The 16,451-nt window shown below is 51.7% G+C and overlaps 2 protein-coding genes across 4 annotated transcripts; both read left to right on the forward strand.

The window, feature by feature from the left end:
• Positions 1-1,879: 1,879 nt before the first annotated feature.
• On the forward strand, positions 1,880-14,029 carry E4F1 (E4F transcription factor 1). Of its 2 annotated transcripts, none has more exons than XM_080908062.1 (14): positions 1,880-2,085; positions 5,134-5,285; positions 6,935-7,046; positions 9,407-9,600; positions 9,688-9,808; positions 9,964-10,116; positions 10,221-10,387; positions 10,750-10,959; positions 11,376-11,484; positions 11,589-11,806; positions 11,989-12,187; positions 12,266-12,408; positions 12,479-12,541; positions 12,617-14,029. In XM_080908062.1, the coding sequence occupies exons 1-14, from the start codon at positions 1,932-1,934 to the stop codon at positions 12,971-12,973; spliced, it is 2,352 nt and encodes a 783-aa protein (XP_080764188.1). In that variant the 5' UTR covers positions 1,880-1,931; the 3' UTR covers positions 12,974-14,029. The 2 variants fall into 2 exon arrangements, with proteins under 2 accessions (XP_080764188.1, XP_080764189.1); XM_080908063.1 differs by having other exon boundaries at positions 11,379-11,484.
• A 55-nt stretch (positions 14,030-14,084) lies between these two features.
• On the forward strand, positions 14,085-16,349 carry DNASE1L2 (deoxyribonuclease 1 like 2). Of its 2 annotated transcripts, XM_080908066.1 has the most exons (7): positions 14,085-14,238; positions 14,383-14,471; positions 14,555-14,638; positions 14,717-14,817; positions 14,896-15,008; positions 15,113-15,364; positions 15,670-16,349. In XM_080908066.1, the coding sequence occupies exons 1-7, from the start codon at positions 14,095-14,097 to the stop codon at positions 15,721-15,723; spliced, it is 837 nt and encodes a 278-aa protein (XP_080764192.1). In that variant the 5' UTR covers positions 14,085-14,094; the 3' UTR covers positions 15,724-16,349. The 2 variants fall into 2 exon arrangements, with proteins under 2 accessions (XP_080764192.1, XP_080764191.1); XM_080908065.1 differs by having other exon boundaries at positions 14,717-15,008.
• Positions 16,350-16,451: the final 102 nt, after the last annotated feature.

Consider the following 16,451-nt stretch of genomic DNA (forward strand, 5'->3'; position numbering starts at 1 on the left):
TGGACATCGGGCATGCATGTCGTGTGGAATACTACACACAAAATAATAATAAAATAAATCTAAATAAATAAATGCTTCTGAAACTTTAGTTACATTTGTTTACTTTCTTATTTGTGTGTGTGTGTGTGTGTGTGTGTGTGTGTGTGTGTGTGTGTGTGTGGCTTGTGAGCGCCATGGCATGTGTGTGCAGGTTGGAGTACAATTTGTGCAAGTTGGTTCTCTCCTTCCATCACGTGGATCTTAGGTCGTCAAGCCCAGGAGGGAAGTGCTGAGCCGTCTGATGCCTGGTGTCTTCAAACAAAAGACTTACATTTTAATGTGTGTGTGTGTGTGTGTGTGTGTTTGCATGCACACACGTACTTACATATATGCAAGTGAGTGTTTCAATTGTGTATGGATGCTTGTCACAGGGTGCATGTGAAGTTTAGAGGCCATCTTCCTCTTTGTGGGTCCTGGAGATCAAACTTAGGTTGTTAGGCTTGGTGGCAGGTGACAGGCAGCAGACAGCTCATGAACCCCCATGATTGCTATCTAAAGAGATTAATCCAGCAAAGTAGTTTCAAGAAACTTCTTAAAAATAAGGACTGGAGAGATGGCTCAGCAGTTAAGAGCACTGATTGCTCTTCCAGAGGTCCTGAGTTCAATTCCCAGCAACCACATGGTGGCTCACAACCATCTGTAATGGGATCTGATGCCCTCTTCTGGTGTGTCTGAAGACAGGGACAGTGTGCTCACATGCATAAAATAAATAAATGATTCTTTAAAAAAAAAAATAAAAGGGAGTTGGAAATGATACAAAATTACAAACGCAGATTATACAAGGATGTTCAGAGCAGCACTTCATAATAGCCAAAATGATAGATGCAAGTTGGATGTGAATGGAATGTAAATGTGTTGTTTATACAATGTAATATTCAATAATTCTTTGTTTCTTTCTCCACGGCTCCCCCCCCCCCACTTCTCCTTCTCGATGATCTTGAACTTCTGATCCCCTTGCCTCTACTTTCCCCAAATGCTGGAATTATAGACTTGAGATACTCTGTTCATTTTTTTAAAAAAAGTTATTCATTTTGTGCTTGGTAGATGAACCATCTACCAGACAGCTACAATGTTTACAGGTTTTGAAGATGAAAACTAAACTAAATCAGGCATATTCCCAACCACTGGGAGCTACAAAGCGAGACAGACCCTGTCTCAAATCAACCAACAAACCAATCGATTAACCAGTTTTGGAACTAAATTTTGTTGATGGGCACTCAACACTGACAGTGTACTAAATGTCAGAAATGGCTATTTTTATGTATACTTTTCAAAAACTTAAAAACTGTATGAAAAATAAGTGTTTGGAAAGGGGCATGCAAACTGTCTCCAACTGGAGGGTTTTTTCTCATGTCCAGGGAATTCTGACATTGCAATCCTGCCTGAATCTAGGATTCTGTATTGGGTAGCGGCACTAAAGAGTTCAGATTCTCCGGGCGGCTAAGAACACACTGGCTGTTATTCCAGTATCTAGGTTCAACTCCCAACACCTACATGTAACTTCACCTGTAATTCCAGTTTCAGATCAGATAGCTTTTTCTGGGCCCCGCAGGCGCCAGGCATACACATGGTGCACAGACATGTATGCAGACAAAATATCCATACACATTTTTTAAAAAGCGTAAGTGTTCAGATCTTCACTAAAGAGTTCAACCCCAGCCAAGTCCCGCCAGTTTAAGACGACAACCCACGCCCACTTCCGCTCTGGAGGCTCTCGAGGAGCCAAGCTCCACCTCTGACGCTCAGACCACAACCCGTCGCCCCGCCCCCTGCCTGTCTGTCAAACTCGTCCTTGTCCCGCCCCCTGCCTGTCGGACACGCAGACCTCGGTGCGGCCCGTTGTTATGACGACACGGTCGTAAATCCGCCATCTTCCTGTGGCGCGTTGCGACATGGAGGGCGCGATGGCAGTGCGGGTGACGGCCGCTCATACGGCAGAAGCCCGGGCCGAAGCCGGGCGTGAAGCGGGCGAGGGCGGGGTTGCGGCGGCGGCGGCCTTGTCCTCTGGCGGCTTTCTTGGGCTCCCAGCGCCCTTCAGCGAGGAAGGTAAAGAGGCTACAGAAGCCTGGTGTGGCTAGGGTGCGGGCGGCTCTGCCCGGGCTGCGGTGTACAGTCTCGCCCGGATCCAGGCTCCTCGAGTGTCTGCAAACCTTCACAACTCTCACAGGTTTCTCTCAGACCACCTCCAACTCGCTGGGCCAGATGCAGAGGCTCACAGGGAGCCCATTTCTCCAGCCCCTTGGGGTAGATCTGGCCAAACAAACATCGCTCCCCCACTTGAACGCTCACCCGCCCTAGCTCCTGTGTCCCCTCTGCCACTGGGGCCTTAGTCCGGGCGGAGCTGGAGGCGGGGCCGCCCTGCCAGAAAGGGATTAGGGACCTGACCTGGGGACACAACACCGCCCCACTGACGACCTGGGTCTTCCCTGTGGGGTGGAGCAACGACTCCAGCAATGTGCGGAACAGCCCCGCTCAATCCGACTTTTACCATTCCTTAAACCAACCTCGAAAGGTGAACTATTATTACTAGTCTTCACTTCGGAGATGGAGTTAATTGAGGTTCAAGGGTTGTAAAGTTGTTAGGTTGTCCATCTGGTTCCTTTCAAGAATCAGATTGGAGCCGGGGCTGTAACTCTTCTCCTAAACCCTTTAATTTTTCCTAGGAGGATGGGAAAGAGTTAAAATCGTGTCTGTATGCCGAGGGCTGTGTTGGCCACACTAAGGATTACTTCTCTAGGTACTCCTGTGCATTAGTTCCACGGAGCTGTAGATTTGATCAGACAGGAAGTGGTTTTAAACTCACAGAGATCCTCCTGTCTCAGTAGGAGGGATAAAGGCATGTGCTTGTAGATTCCTGGGTTTACTTATGACAGTGGTTCTCAACCTCCCAAACTCTTCCATCCCTTAACTCCCAAACATGTAACTCCCAAACAGGAAAATTGTTTCGTTGCTACTTTATAACTGCAAGTTTGCCGCTGTTATGAGTTGGAATCTCATAGTGACCCTAAGGGGTAGGGACCTAAGGGGTAGGGACCCACTTGTTAAGAACCACTGGTTTAGTCTTTACTCCGCGTGAAATGGATAGGTGTGTCCTTTTCTGGGTCAGGGGCTCTTTCAGTATCTTGGTGCTGAGTCAGACTCTAAATGGGTGGGGTGGGAGGGGTAAGGCTCTTCAGTGATTGGTTTGTGGAGCCTCATGGGGGGCACCACCCTCTTTCAGGTGGCCTGTGGGCCAGCCATAGCTTGGGTTTGGCCTTTTATTTGATCATTAATTTGTCATTGACTCCTCCTTGTTGCAGGCTGGGTTTGACTTTGATGTGGGACTGAGTGTAAGACAATGGAGGCTGGCAGACTGTGTTAGAAGCTGAGTCTGGCTGGCTCAGCTTAGTGACCTTGAACCTTAGTTGTTTTTTTTTTTTTTTTTTTTTTCACTAGGATGAACTAAGTCATCCCTTTCCCTAAGGTGCTGGCATGATTTGGTTAAATTCTTAGGTGCTGAGCTGGAAGAATGGCTCAGTGGTTAAGAGTACTCATGGCAGCTGGGCCATGGTGACACAAGCCTTTAATCCCATGGCTCGGGAGGCAGAGGCAGGCAGAGGCAGGCAGATCTCTGAGTTCTAGGCCAGCCTGGTCTACAGAGTGAGTTCCAGGACAGTCAGGGCTACGTAGAGAAACCCTGTCTTGGGAAGAAAAAAAGGACTTGTTGCTCTTGTGGAGGACCTGGGTTCGATTCCTACTTACACAGTAGCTAATAAACGTTTGAAACTCCAATTCCATGTGATCTGATACCATCTTCTGGTCTCTGTGGGCACCAGCCACACATATAGGGCACCGACATAGATGTAGGCAAGACACCTACACAAGAAGTAAAAATAGACAAATGTTAAAGCAGGAAGGGGGAGGGGCAGGAGTGGTGGCACACAACAGCACTGGGGAGGCAGAGGCAGGTGATTCTCTTGAGTTCAAAGGGATGGTTCTAAATAGTTTCAGGACATCTGCGGCTATGTAGAAAGACCCTGTCTTTTTTTTTTTTTAATTAATTAATTAATTTATTTATTTATTTTTTTGACCCTGTCTTAAAGCAAAACAAAAATCAGAGAAAATTTTATTCCATGTGCATTGGTGTTAGACCCCCTGGAACAGGAGTTACAGAGATGAGCCACCATGTGGGTGCTGGGGATTGAACCTGGGTCCTCTGGGAGGGCGGTCAGCACTCTTAACCACTGAGCCATCTCTCCAGCTCCCCAAAACCAAATCTTATGTGGTCATTATACATTAGGGCCTACCCTGTGGGGACAGTGTAGCATCAGGAGAGAAAGGAGTGGGCAGGGTTTGGGTGTATCCCAGTGGTAGAATGCTTGCTTAGCATGTTCAAAGCTCATTTTCAGCACCCGTACGCACACATATCCACAATAGTAAGATTGGTTGGTCAGAGAGGAGGGCTCCTGCTGTTCTGTGTTTTTAAAAGGCTGGCCTTTCAGCTAGAGCTTTGTGGATATCAACCTTCTAAGTCCCTGTTGTGCACCAGATATACTAAGTACCCCACTTCATTCTTCTTAAGATGTGGAAATAATTTCAGGATGGCAAGTGAGAGGCTTACACATTCAGTCACCAGCAGTCCTAAATTTTTTTAAATTTCGGGGATCCAAACTCAAAGGTTTTATGCATACTAGGCAGGAGCTCTACCATTGAGCTACATTCCCAACTCCCTAATAATTTTAAATTTGGGTCCTTGGCTATTTCCAGACTTGCTTGGGTGAGTTCCTCTGTCTCCCTGGGCTGGAGGATGGGGACTTTGGACACGACAGCTTCAGTATGCCCTTGCAGGATAAATGTCTGGTCAGAGTAACCCTGTACAGAATGCTGGTCTCTCTGGGAGGCCTTGCTTCTATACACCTGTAAAGGATGGGGTTAGACCCTACAGTTCCCCAGCCTTGGATGTACTCCTCCAGTGTGTTCCCAACAGCTCCTGGGTGAGCAGGCATACCAGCTCTGGTTTGAGGCCATCCTTGGGTATCTCTTGTCTCTGCCTTGAAGGGAAGCTGGATGAGGCCCTGATTGCCCCCAGTCCCCTTGACATCAGGCTTATTGCAGATGAGGATGATGTGCACAGATGTGGCCGCTGCCAAGTGGAATTCACTGCCTTGGAGGACTTTGTCCAGCACAAGATTCAGAAGACCTGCCATCGGGCCCCTCAAGAGACCCTGCCCACCACCCCTGCTGCCACTGCATTGCTGGGCCAAGAGGTGAGCCTGTGCTAGCTGCTACCATCCTCACTCTTCTGGTTTGGCTCATCTGTGAGACAGGGTGTTTTGACCAGCCTGTACAGCTGGTTTATGATGTGGCAGATATGCATGGCCATGAGTGAAGGAAGACCAGGCTGTACTAGTAAGAGGGTTGTGGTGCTTGGAATGGCGTGGGGTCACTCAACGTCTCTGCAGCCTACATAGTTGTGTGTGTGTGTGTGTGTTTCCTTTCTTGTGTGTAGGTCTCTTAGCTTAAGAGATCATGGGAACTTTTGTCTTTTTCCTTATCTCCTGTCCTCTACATATGGTTCCCAGGGATCTCTTGAAGTAGGTCCTATTGGGTCCTGGTACCTACAGAAAGATGAGCCACTTGATTGGATCCCAGTGATGTGTTTGGGAATGTACTCACTGTCTCACTAAATTAGACAGCATCCCTTTAAGATGGATGCTCTCTCATCAGTCTTATTGGGTGGAATTAAAAAGAGGCTTTGGCCAGGCCTGGTGGTATAGGTCTGTGATCCCAGCTACAGAGGAGACTAGGCAAAAGGATTTCAAGTTTAAGGCCAACTTAGGCTACAATGTAAATTTGAGGCTTAGATAGCTTAGATTCAAAATAACAATTTAAAGGAGGTTTGAGAAATGACTCAGTGGTTAAGAGCACTGTTGCTGTGGTAGAGAACTCGGGTTCAGTCCCAGCACTTGTGTGGTAGCTCACAACTGTTACTCCAATTCTATGGATTCTGATCCCTTTCTGGCCTTTGTAGGTACTAGGTACACATGTGATATACATACGTACAAGCAAAATACTTATATATGTAAAATAAAAATAAATACGTCTTTTTTATTTTTATAAGTGAAAAGAGGCCTAGCATATAGCTCTGTGATGAATGTTTATCAACCTGCACAAGCCTACAGGCTCAGTCTCTAGTACCCTTGCTCCAAGAGAAGGAGCCTTTAGGACCCTGGTTCTCAAGCTATGCGTTGTGACCCTTTTGGAGTTGTCAAACAACCTTTTCACAGGGTCACCCAAGGCCATCAGAAAACAAATATTTCATTACGATTCATGACAGTAGTAAGATTACAGTTATAAAGTAGCAACAAAAATAATTTTATGGTTGGGGGTCACCATGGGGTGAGGAACTGTATTATAGGGTGTGGCATTAGGAAGGTTGAAGACCTTTGCTAGGAAATGCCAGTGGCCTCAGGCTATGAGTTCTGACTGCATTAGAAAAGGAGTAACTCTCCAATTCTGCCCTTATTACTTGCTCCCTCACTGTGTGCCTTCCTAGATGGTCTGTCCCACAGCCATGGGTCCTTTCTTCTGACCGGCTGGGGCAGTGGGGCGGGGCACTGCACTGCTGCGGCTCGGTGCCCATCTTGGTGCCCGTTATGAGCCCCTCACTATTTATGCTCTCTGGTCTGTCCAGGCCATGGTCAGAGGCGTTAGACTGATGGGCTGGCCCTGACTCTGGGGCCAGGCTGTGAGTCAGGCTTGGAGCCGTGCTCCTTCAAGAGCCCACCCTACAGCCTTCCTGTAGGACATGGACTGGACTAGAAGGAGTCCCCTTCCTCCACAGAGGGAGCCGAGGTTCTTCTCTGACTTCTGGACCCCACAGGTGCAGCTTATCTGTTTGTGACCGAATTGACAGGTGGTTCCAACAGCAGCAGAGGGCGGTCCAGAGGAACCTATCACTGTGGCCCACATCGTGGTGGAGGCCACTTCTCTGGCAGAAGATATCAGCCATGCTCCTGACCTTGTTGGTAAGCCAGCCAGCTGTCCATGGGTCCCCCTTAATTCTGAGGGATTGAATGATGGCTGATTAATTATAGTCAGGGCTGGAGGATCTCCACTGCTCATATCCTTCGCTCTCCCAAGAGCCAGGCTTGTCCACAGAGGGGCCCAGTGTGAGCCTTCCCTGGAGCAGTCCCTTCAGGAGGAGGATCAGTAACCACTGTGCTCTTTTAGGAAGGGAGCCCAGGACATTTCTTACTGCCCAGAGTACTTGTAGGCACTGGGAATCTTGCATCAGCATGAACTTGTTTCTCTCCTGTGTTTTTGTAGGTCACCTCTGTCCTGGTCCTCCTTAGCATTTTCTGCACTTCTCTAGCACCCCTATCCTTCCTTCTGGTCCCTAGGCAGTGTCATCATTGTCCCCTAACAGGGTCCTGTGCCCCTGCATTTGCCTTTGTCAAGTCAGTGGAGTGCACAGGGTGTTGCTGCTGCTTTAGCTGGCCCGGACTTGCTGCTTGACCTTGGTTTTCATCCCTTTGCTTGTTTACCCCGAGGACTGGTGCCCTGGTTCTTGTTGGGCTTTTATGAGCATATAACGCTGAGCCACTTTGATGGCTAATGCTTTCAACTGAAGTGCCGACTGACTGCAGTGGAAAGGGGCTCCTGAGAGGCCTGGCTGGGTCAGTGCTCTCTAATTGGAGACTATGCTGAGGAGGTAGGGAGCATTCAAAGGGCATTCTGGGCTTGGACAGGTGAAGGGAGTCAGAGACTAAGTTCAGGAAAGGAATGAGTGTTAAAAGCCATCGAAGGATAATGGGGTTGGATGTTGGGAAGACAGTGATCAGTGCTCTGCTGGGACCAACGCAGGTGGATGAACGGACAGGTGGGCAGGAAGCGATCGAGACAGGATAGAACTTGACCTTGAGAAGCTCTGAGAGTCAGCTGGGGCAGGAAGTGGAAGGCTCTACCAAGGAAGCCAACCTTGGAAAGGGGGCCTCTGAGCACATTACCTTTCCCAAGGAGGCACCTGCTCACCTGTGAGTTTCCACTGCCTTTCTCAATGTTCCTGCAACCGGGACACTCACCCCTTGCCACTCAGACTTAGGAATGTTGTCACATGGGGGGTGGGGCCCTGGTACAGGTTAGTTTCTGTGGTGGGTGGTGGTGTTTGGGAAAACAAGTTCACTGGGTTCTGATGTATAACCAGGCTTTCCCAGCTGGGTCCTTTCCCACCCACTCCCAACCTCTAGTAGTTTCAAGCTTTGGCATAGTACAGCATTCCTGAGGGACCCTCTGCTTCTGTACTTTGCAGGTGTCCCCAGGGGAGGGGAGCCAGGGACCACCAGCCTTTCTGATGGCTCGGGTAAAGCAAAATCAGTGAGAGGGTGGGCCGGCCAGCAGGGGCTTCGTGGGGTGGCTGAGTATCAGCTCTCGGTTCTCTGAGTCCTGTCTAGTGCAAAGGAATTTCCTATTGGGCTGGTGCACCTGTGTACCTCACCCATCAGGTCTCTCCTTTGGGAAGGGACTTTTGGAGTACTGGGCTGGAGCATGGGCGGGAGATGCCCTTAATTGTTCTGAGTCATGGTGCTCACTCATTCTGTTTTGAGAGAATGGCTTGTTCAAAACACAGCCAGCGGATGAACATGGCTTCTAAGAAGCAGTCACGCAGCTTCTGCACTCGTCTCCTTTGAGTAGAGAACGTGAATATGTTTATGGTCCAGCTCCTCAGCAACCTGACATTCTTTTCTAAAGATTTATTTATTTATGTATGTGAGCACACTGTCTGCTGTCCTCAGACACACCAGAAAAGGGCATCGGATCCCATTACAGATGGCTGTGAGCCTCCATGTGGTTGCTGGGAATTGAACTCAGGACCTCTGGAAGAGCAGTCAGTGCTCATAACCACTGAGACATCACTCCAGCCTCCTGACATTCTTTTCTCTTGTCATCTCAGTGTCCAGTTTCTCAGTTCTGCACATGGACCTGGCTAGGCCTGCCTGTCTACCCTCTGGTAGCCAAGGCCAACAGACAGCCCTCAGAACTCTCTCCAGCAGAAAAAAACCGCAGGAACTGAACTAGAATGTCCACTGCCTACTTACCTGGGTGTCCTGTTGTAGGACCAACCATATCTCCATGGAGAATGGCCATATTGAGCAGTCAGGGGGGTCTGAGCTTCTCTGCTGAGTTGGAGGTGGTCTCTCGATTGTGTTAGGTTGCCTGTAATTGCTGCTGCATGGATTTCCCTCAGTGAAGATTGGATCTAGGTTCTGAACCCAGGGCTGGGGTGGTGTATGATGGAGATGGTGCTTCTGGTGGTCTCCTGTGGAGGGACCCTATGGGCAGGGCTGTGATAGGTCTTGAGGCTTATGTTAACTTGCCTCTCCCTCAGGAAATGGGCACATCAAAGAGGTCATTGTGGCTGCTGAGGCAGAGCCAGGGGATGGCGAGATGGCAGAGGCTCCAGGCAGTCCTAACCATCAGGAACTTGGGCTTATTGGGGAGGGCGAGCAGGCCCAAGTCAAGCTGCTGGTGAACAAGGAAGGCCGCTACGTGTGCGTGCTATGTCACAAGACCTTCAAAACGGTGAGCCCCTGGGGCCAAGGGCCCACTGGCTCCCCTGCCTGTTCCTATCCAGTGAAGTGCTTTGAGCCTTACTGCCCCTCCCCACAGGGCAGCATCCTCAAGGCCCACATGGTAACACACAGCAGCCGCAAGGACCACGAGTGCAAGCTCTGTGGGGCCTCCTTTCGGACCAAGGGCTCTCTCATCCGGCACCACCGACGGCACACTGGTATGTGAAGTCGGGGTTAGAGCTACACTAAGTTACCTACTGGTTGGTTCTAGGGGACCCTACAGCTTGCCTGTGTCCTAGATGAAAAGACCTGGTGTCCCCTCAACACAGGACATTGCCCATCTCCCACTGGGGGCTGACTGTTCTCTCCACAGATGAGCGCCCCTACAAATGTGCCAAGTGTGGAAAGAGTTTCCGAGAGTCAGGCGCACTGACTCGGCACCTCAAATCTCTTACTCCATGCACAGAAAAGATCCGTTTCAGCATAAGCAAGGACGCAGCTCTGGGCAAAGAGGAAGTACCTGCAGGTCAGCCTGGCGGGGAGGCTCCTGCCTGCCTGGGGCTGGGGTTCCCCAAATTGTCTGTCAGGCTCTTCAAGGACTTCAAGGACTCATTGAACTCTGCTTTAAAGGGTCCAGTGCCTCCACTGTGGGGACAGTGACATCATCAGGGGCAGGAGAGCCCATGGAGACATCTCCTGTGATTCACCTGGTGACAGATGCCAAGGGCACTGTCATTCATGAAGTCCATGTCCAGATGCAGGAGCTTCCCCTGGGCATGAACGCCCTGACCCCAGAGGTAGGTGCTGCTTCTGTGCTTTGATCACAGTACCACGTTGTGTTCAGGTACTGCTTTCGGCAGGAACAGGACAGGGTTATCTCCCACCCCTACCCCCACCCCCACCCCAAGAAAGCAGTCAGGTTGCGGGGAGAATTTAGTAGATGGCATGTCACGGCAGGGAAGCGGCGAGGGAGTGTGAGTTCAAGTGTAGGGAGAACGGGATGGGGTTATAAATGAGAACAGAGGCAGCCGGCTGTGCAGCAGGGGACTCCAGAGATTGGCCTGTCATCAGTCTGCCACGTGGGGTGCAGAGGGATGGCTGCCCTATGCTGGGCTGCCTGGCAGGTTTCCCTCCTTCTTTCCCTCTACCTCCCTTACAGTCCCCAGACTCTGAGGAGCTTCCCTGTTCCAGTGAGAACAGCCGTGAGAACCTGCTGCATCAGGCTATGCAGAATTCTGGCATCGTCCTTGAGAGGGTTGCTGGGGAGGAGAGTACTCTGGAGCCAGCCCCTCCCTCTGGGTCCAGTCCCCAGTCCCTGGGAGATGGACCCCCAGAACTACCACTGCTGGAGGTGGAGCAGATAGAGACAGTAGGTTTCTGTTCCTGGCATGCTCCTGACGGGGCTGACCCAATGTCTGCTTCTCATGCTGGGTGGGGGGTGAGGGGAAGGTGGGGGACTAAGTGGGCTTCTAGCTGCCTCATTCATTTTTATTTAGTTTTTTTATGTCTTTTGAGAAATAGACTAGTGTAATCTGGGTAGCCTCAAATTTATGGTGTAGCCAGTGTTGGCCACAATTCTTGATTCTCCTGCTTCTACTGGGTACTGGAATTACAGGCATGCACCACTGTGCTTGGCTTGAAAAGTAGCATTGCTTTATGCTTAACTGTTCTCTAAACTTTAACTTCCTTACCTAAGGCTAGAAGGGAAGAGGGCTGGCTCTTGTTTTTGGTGCCATTGAAACATAGCTTATAGTAGGTACTAGAGGTTGGTGTGTGGTCTCCCAGCAGGTAGCTAGCGAGGCCGCCACTGTGCCCAGGACCCACCCGTGCTCTCAGTGCAGTGAGACTTTCCCATCAGCAGCCACCTTGGAGGCCCACCAGAGAGGTCATATAGGTGGGTAGCAGTGAGGTCAGGGGTCCATGGGTGGATGGTCTGTGGGCTGGCAGCTGGTGGGCTTGTGGGTGGTGAAAATACCCTGACATTGGGTATGGCTTCAGGGCCGAGGCCATTCACCTGCACACAGTGTGGCAAGGCCTTCCCCAAAGCCTACCTGCTCAAGAAGCACCAGGAGGTGCATGTGCACGAGCGCCGCTTCCGTTGTGGAGACTGTGGGAAGCTTTATAAGACCATTGCTCATGTGCGGGGCCACCGACGTGTCCACTCAGATGAGAGGCCTTTCCCTTGTCCCCAGTGTGGCAAGCGTTACAAAACCAAGGTAGGCCTTTGGTCCTGAGATCCTATGCCTGAACCCACCCTCCATTGTCTTACTGGACACATTGTCTGGTTGTGTCCCCAGTCCCCCACACCCTCTTCCTAGCCTAGTCTGTTCACTCTTAGCCTCTCAGACCTGGGGGTAGGGAATACAGTGAACAGGATGTCACAGAAAGGTCTCCCTAGAATGCCCAGCAAGTGCACTTCCGGACACACCTGGAAGAAAAGCCCCACGTGTGCCAGTTCTGCAGCCGAGGCTTCCGGGAGAAGGGCTCTCTAGTGCGGCATGTGAGGCACCACACAGGCGAGAAACCCTTCAAGTGCTACAAGTGTGGCCGTGGCTTCGCTGAGCACGGCACGCTCAACCGGCACCTGCGCACTAAAGGTTCGGGTCACACATGGCAGGAGAGGGTGAGGGTTGGGGTCAACCGGCCCAGACTGAGCTGAGCGTTCCTGTTGGCAGGGGGCTGCCTGCTGGAAGTGGAGGAGCTGCTGGTATCTGAGGAGAGCCCCTCTGCAGCTGCCACTGTGCTTGCAGAAGACCCCCACACTGTGCTGGTGGAGTTCTCATCAGTGGTAGCTGATACTCAAGAGTACATTATTGAGGTAGGTATGGAGCTGGTGGGGCAGGTTTGGACTCGGGACAGCCCATAATGACCTCCAGTCAACTGTCCAGGCTACTGCAGATGACACAGAGACCAGTGAAGCCACCGAGATCATTGAGGGCACGCAGACAGAGGTAGGGGCCGGGTGAAGGATGGGAGGATCATCAGGCTGCTGAGCAGCCTCTCAGGCTGAACCATGGTCTCTGCAGGTGGACAGTCACATCATGAAGGTGGTACAGCAGATCGTACACCAGGCCGGTGCTGGGCACCAGATCATTGTGCAAAATGTGACCATGGACCAGGAGGCAGCACTGGGCTCAGAGGCAGCTGCTGCGGACACGATCACCATTGCCACTCCTGAGAGTCTGACTGAGCAGGTGGCCATGACGCTGGCTTCAGCGATCAGTGAAGGCACCATGCTCACAGCCCGGGCAGGGCCAAACAGTACTGAACAGGCCACTGTGACAATGGTGTCATCAGAAGACATAGAGATCCTTGAGCACGGAGGAGAGCTGGTCATTGCTTCACCAGAGGGCCAGCTTGAGGTGCAGACAGTCATCGTATAGTCTGAGGGCCTCTGCTGTGGAAGAGAGAGGACCCGAGTGTCTCCTGACACCTGCCCTGTCAGAAGACATCCGAGTTCAGGCAGCCAAAGGAGAGAGTAGACACGCAGTTTTGTTTTTTGTTTGTTTGTTTTCTGCTTTACAATAAAACACAAAAAAACCTGCAGCTTGTTGTGTTGGGGTAGAGGCAGCCTCTGGGGCTGGCACAACTGCCTTCATAGGTACCCTCTGGACACACTTGCCTGCTTAGGCCACCCTCTAGCCACACACTTGGCTTCCAGCCCTGGTGGCGCCTGAAGGCGCGTGGGTGTCTCTGGCATGTTGATAGACAGCCTCCTACCCTACCTAGCTGGATCTGTGACTGCAGTGTTCCCAGGCCTGCTAGGGTGTGAGGCGTTCCTTCTCAGCTTCCAAATCTGCCAGGGGTTATGTATGGGGTTGGTCTAGAGACCTAGGACCTTGGGTCAGTCTGAGCAGCCAGTGCCGTTTTCCTCTGTGACGGGCAGGTGTTCGAGAAGCAGCAGGAGATGGCAGGCTAGGGCTGGTCTTGATCTCAGCCTGTTTCCCTGAGGGAATGCAGCTCACGGAAGAATGAGAAATTGGCCATGGGCATGGCTGTCCCTTTCATTGTAATGTTGAGGTGGCTAGGGGCTTTTGCCCCGAGTCTCACAGAAGTGGCTTAGTGTGTGCTCTGTCCCTTGCCCTCTTGGGTCTCTGGAATGGGAACCAGTTCTGGAATCCACTCCTTGGAAGGGGTGGTTCCCATTGTAGCCCAGCCCCTTCCTGGTCCAGGGCCTCAAATACCTGTGTGCTTTGAAATTAGAGCTATTGTAGGTCCCAGACTGCAGTCTGGACTGACTTGGGAACTTTGAATTTTTAACACCACTTTATTCACGACCCAGGTAAGTCCAAGGGGCTGGGCTGGGCTAGAGGCTACACAGGAATAGACTCTTTCCATCCTTGCAATGACCTCACTGCCTCCGTACACACCGGAGAAGGATGGAGTGTGTCGGGATGACAAGCCAATCCTGGGTGCCAGGTCTAGTTGGCTCTAGACATGCTGTGACCTGGTATGTGTTGGCGTTACTCTGGGACATTCCTGTCTCCAGGTTTTCTGCTTTGTCATGGGTTGGCCCTGGGCCCCGCTGGCAGCAGTTTGGGCTCTGGGGATCGTGGGGGCCTCAGCACTGCGCATCGGAGCCTTCAATGTTCAGAGCTTTGGCGACAACAAAGTGTCAGATCCAGACTGTGTCAGTGTCATAGCACAGGTGAGGCCCAGCAGGGGTAGGGATGGGCTGGGGACAGTGGAGGGTGAGTGGAAGAGGGAGGGCTTGGGAAACTGGGAGCAGATGGGGACCAGGAACTAGGCTCTGGGCAATTAGGCTGATTGGGACAGTGGGTTCTTCTTCCAGATCCTGGCTGGCTATGACATCGCTCTGGTGCAAGAAGTGCGAGACCCAGACCTAAGCGCAGTGTCCTTGCTCATGGAGCAAATTAACAGGTGTGGCAGGGCCGGGCACAACCCCAGCCAAGATCACAAGCTTGGTTCAGTGTCCTGACGCAGGGACTGACGTCTCTCCACAGGGTGTCCAAGCACGAGTACGGTTTTGTGAGCAGCGAGCCACTTGGACGTGAACAGTATAAGGAAATGTATCTGTTTGTCTACAGGTGAGAGGTGGGCTGCAGGGAGGGGACACAGGCAGAGGCGACCAGCTGCACAGACACCTTGTTCTCTGCTGTTCCCAGGAAAGACGCAGTGTCAGTGGTGGGCACGTACCAGTATCCAGACAGGGAGGATGTTTTCAGCCGGGAGCCCTTTGTGGTCAGATTCTCAGCTCCTAGCTGTGGTGAGCAGATACTGCCCCTCCCAGACAGACCTACCTCTTCCAGGCTTTCCTTGACTCTCACATCCCCACCTTCCACAGCCGCCAAGGAGCTAGTGCTGGTCCCCCTCCACGCAGCGCCACACCAGGCGGTGGCAGAGATTGATGCGCTCTACGATGTGTACCTTGATGTGATTGACAAGTGGAACACCGATGTAGGCAACCCTCCCCTTGCCCTCCAACCTCCCGTCCCAGACTACCACAAGTGTCCTCAGAGGTCTGGACACCGCTAAGATGTTCCCGCTGTGTTTGCCCACAGAACATGCTATTTCTGGGTGACTTTAATGCTGACTGCAAGTACGTCAAGGCTCATGACTGGCCATCAATCCGCCTTCGCAGCAGTGAGGTGTTTAAGTGGCTCATCCCAGACAGTGCGGACACCACAGTGGGCAACTCAGACTGTGCCTATGACCGGATTGTAGTGAGCGGCACCCACCTGCGCAGGAGCCTGAAGCCCCAGTCGGCCTCAGTTCACAATTTTCAGGAGGAGTTTGACCTAGATCAGACCCAGGTGAGTGTGGCTAGGGCTTCAGTAGACACACTAGCCAGCTCCCTCAGGAGAGGGCTCACAGAAATGCTCATGTGCTGTGAGTTTACACTGGTGTTTGCTCTAGCAAAAACAATGGTAGCCAAGGATCCTTGGAGTGCCAAGCCCCCAGGGAAGGGACTGTTGGCACAATTCTGTTCTCTGCCACATGGGGGCAGTATGAGGCCCAAGGTTGGCTACCAGGTTTTCACTGCCTTCTTGGGGTCTGGGGGCAGCTAGAGGACATCCTGCCCTGCTGAATTGCTGAGGCTCTCCCTCTCTTCTTCCAGGCTCTTGCCATCAGCGACCATTTTCCTGTGGAAGTGACTTTCAAGCCTCACTGACAGCCAAGGAAGGCCTCATCAGGACATGCCACCTGCAGATTGTTGCCACAAGGAATGGCACCATAGTGAATCATTCAGGGTGGCAGGCCATCCACCCACTGAGGATACAGGATAGGACCAGCTAGTGTGGACAATGGCTAAGAACACACTACAGGATTCCTTAAAGCTCCCGTTTCCTCATCTGCAAGGTGGACTAACATCACCTATCTCATCAGGCTGCTACGAGAACCCAGGAAAGGCACCAGAGCAGAGCTGAGCACATAGCCACCTGCTTAATAAACACACCGTTCTTGGCCAGGACTACGCGCAGGTCAGATGAGGCCTCTGTGCTTTCTGAGACCTCTGTGCCGAGGCTGCAGAGCTTGGTCTTAATGCCCATTAGTTGTGTTTCTGTTGCTCTCAGGGAAGTGGACGGCTTAGCTTGTTCACTTTCCAGCCTGGAGGACACTGGCTCCTCTACCCCATGGCTCCCTAGCCTTATTTCCTTGTGCAAACTTCAAATGCTTCCATGGGCCATCACCCCAGTGGCAGCTCAGGTGGTTATGTCTTTCTGGACCCTGGATTTGAGAGCAGGCCCATGATCTCTCTGCCCCCAGGGATCCTAAGACCTTCCGCTGAGGCAGAGGCAGATTCTCACGTAGCACTGTCGGAGGTGAGGGAGGCTGCACCCACCCCGTAGGTAACTCTTCTGGTACCTTCTGAAAAGGAACCAACAGCAAAGCCAACTG

Source organism: Micromys minutus (genome assembly GCF_963924665.1).
Source record: "Micromys minutus genome assembly, chromosome: 31".
NCBI classification, from domain to species: Eukaryota; Metazoa; Chordata; class Mammalia; order Rodentia; family Muridae; genus Micromys; species Micromys minutus.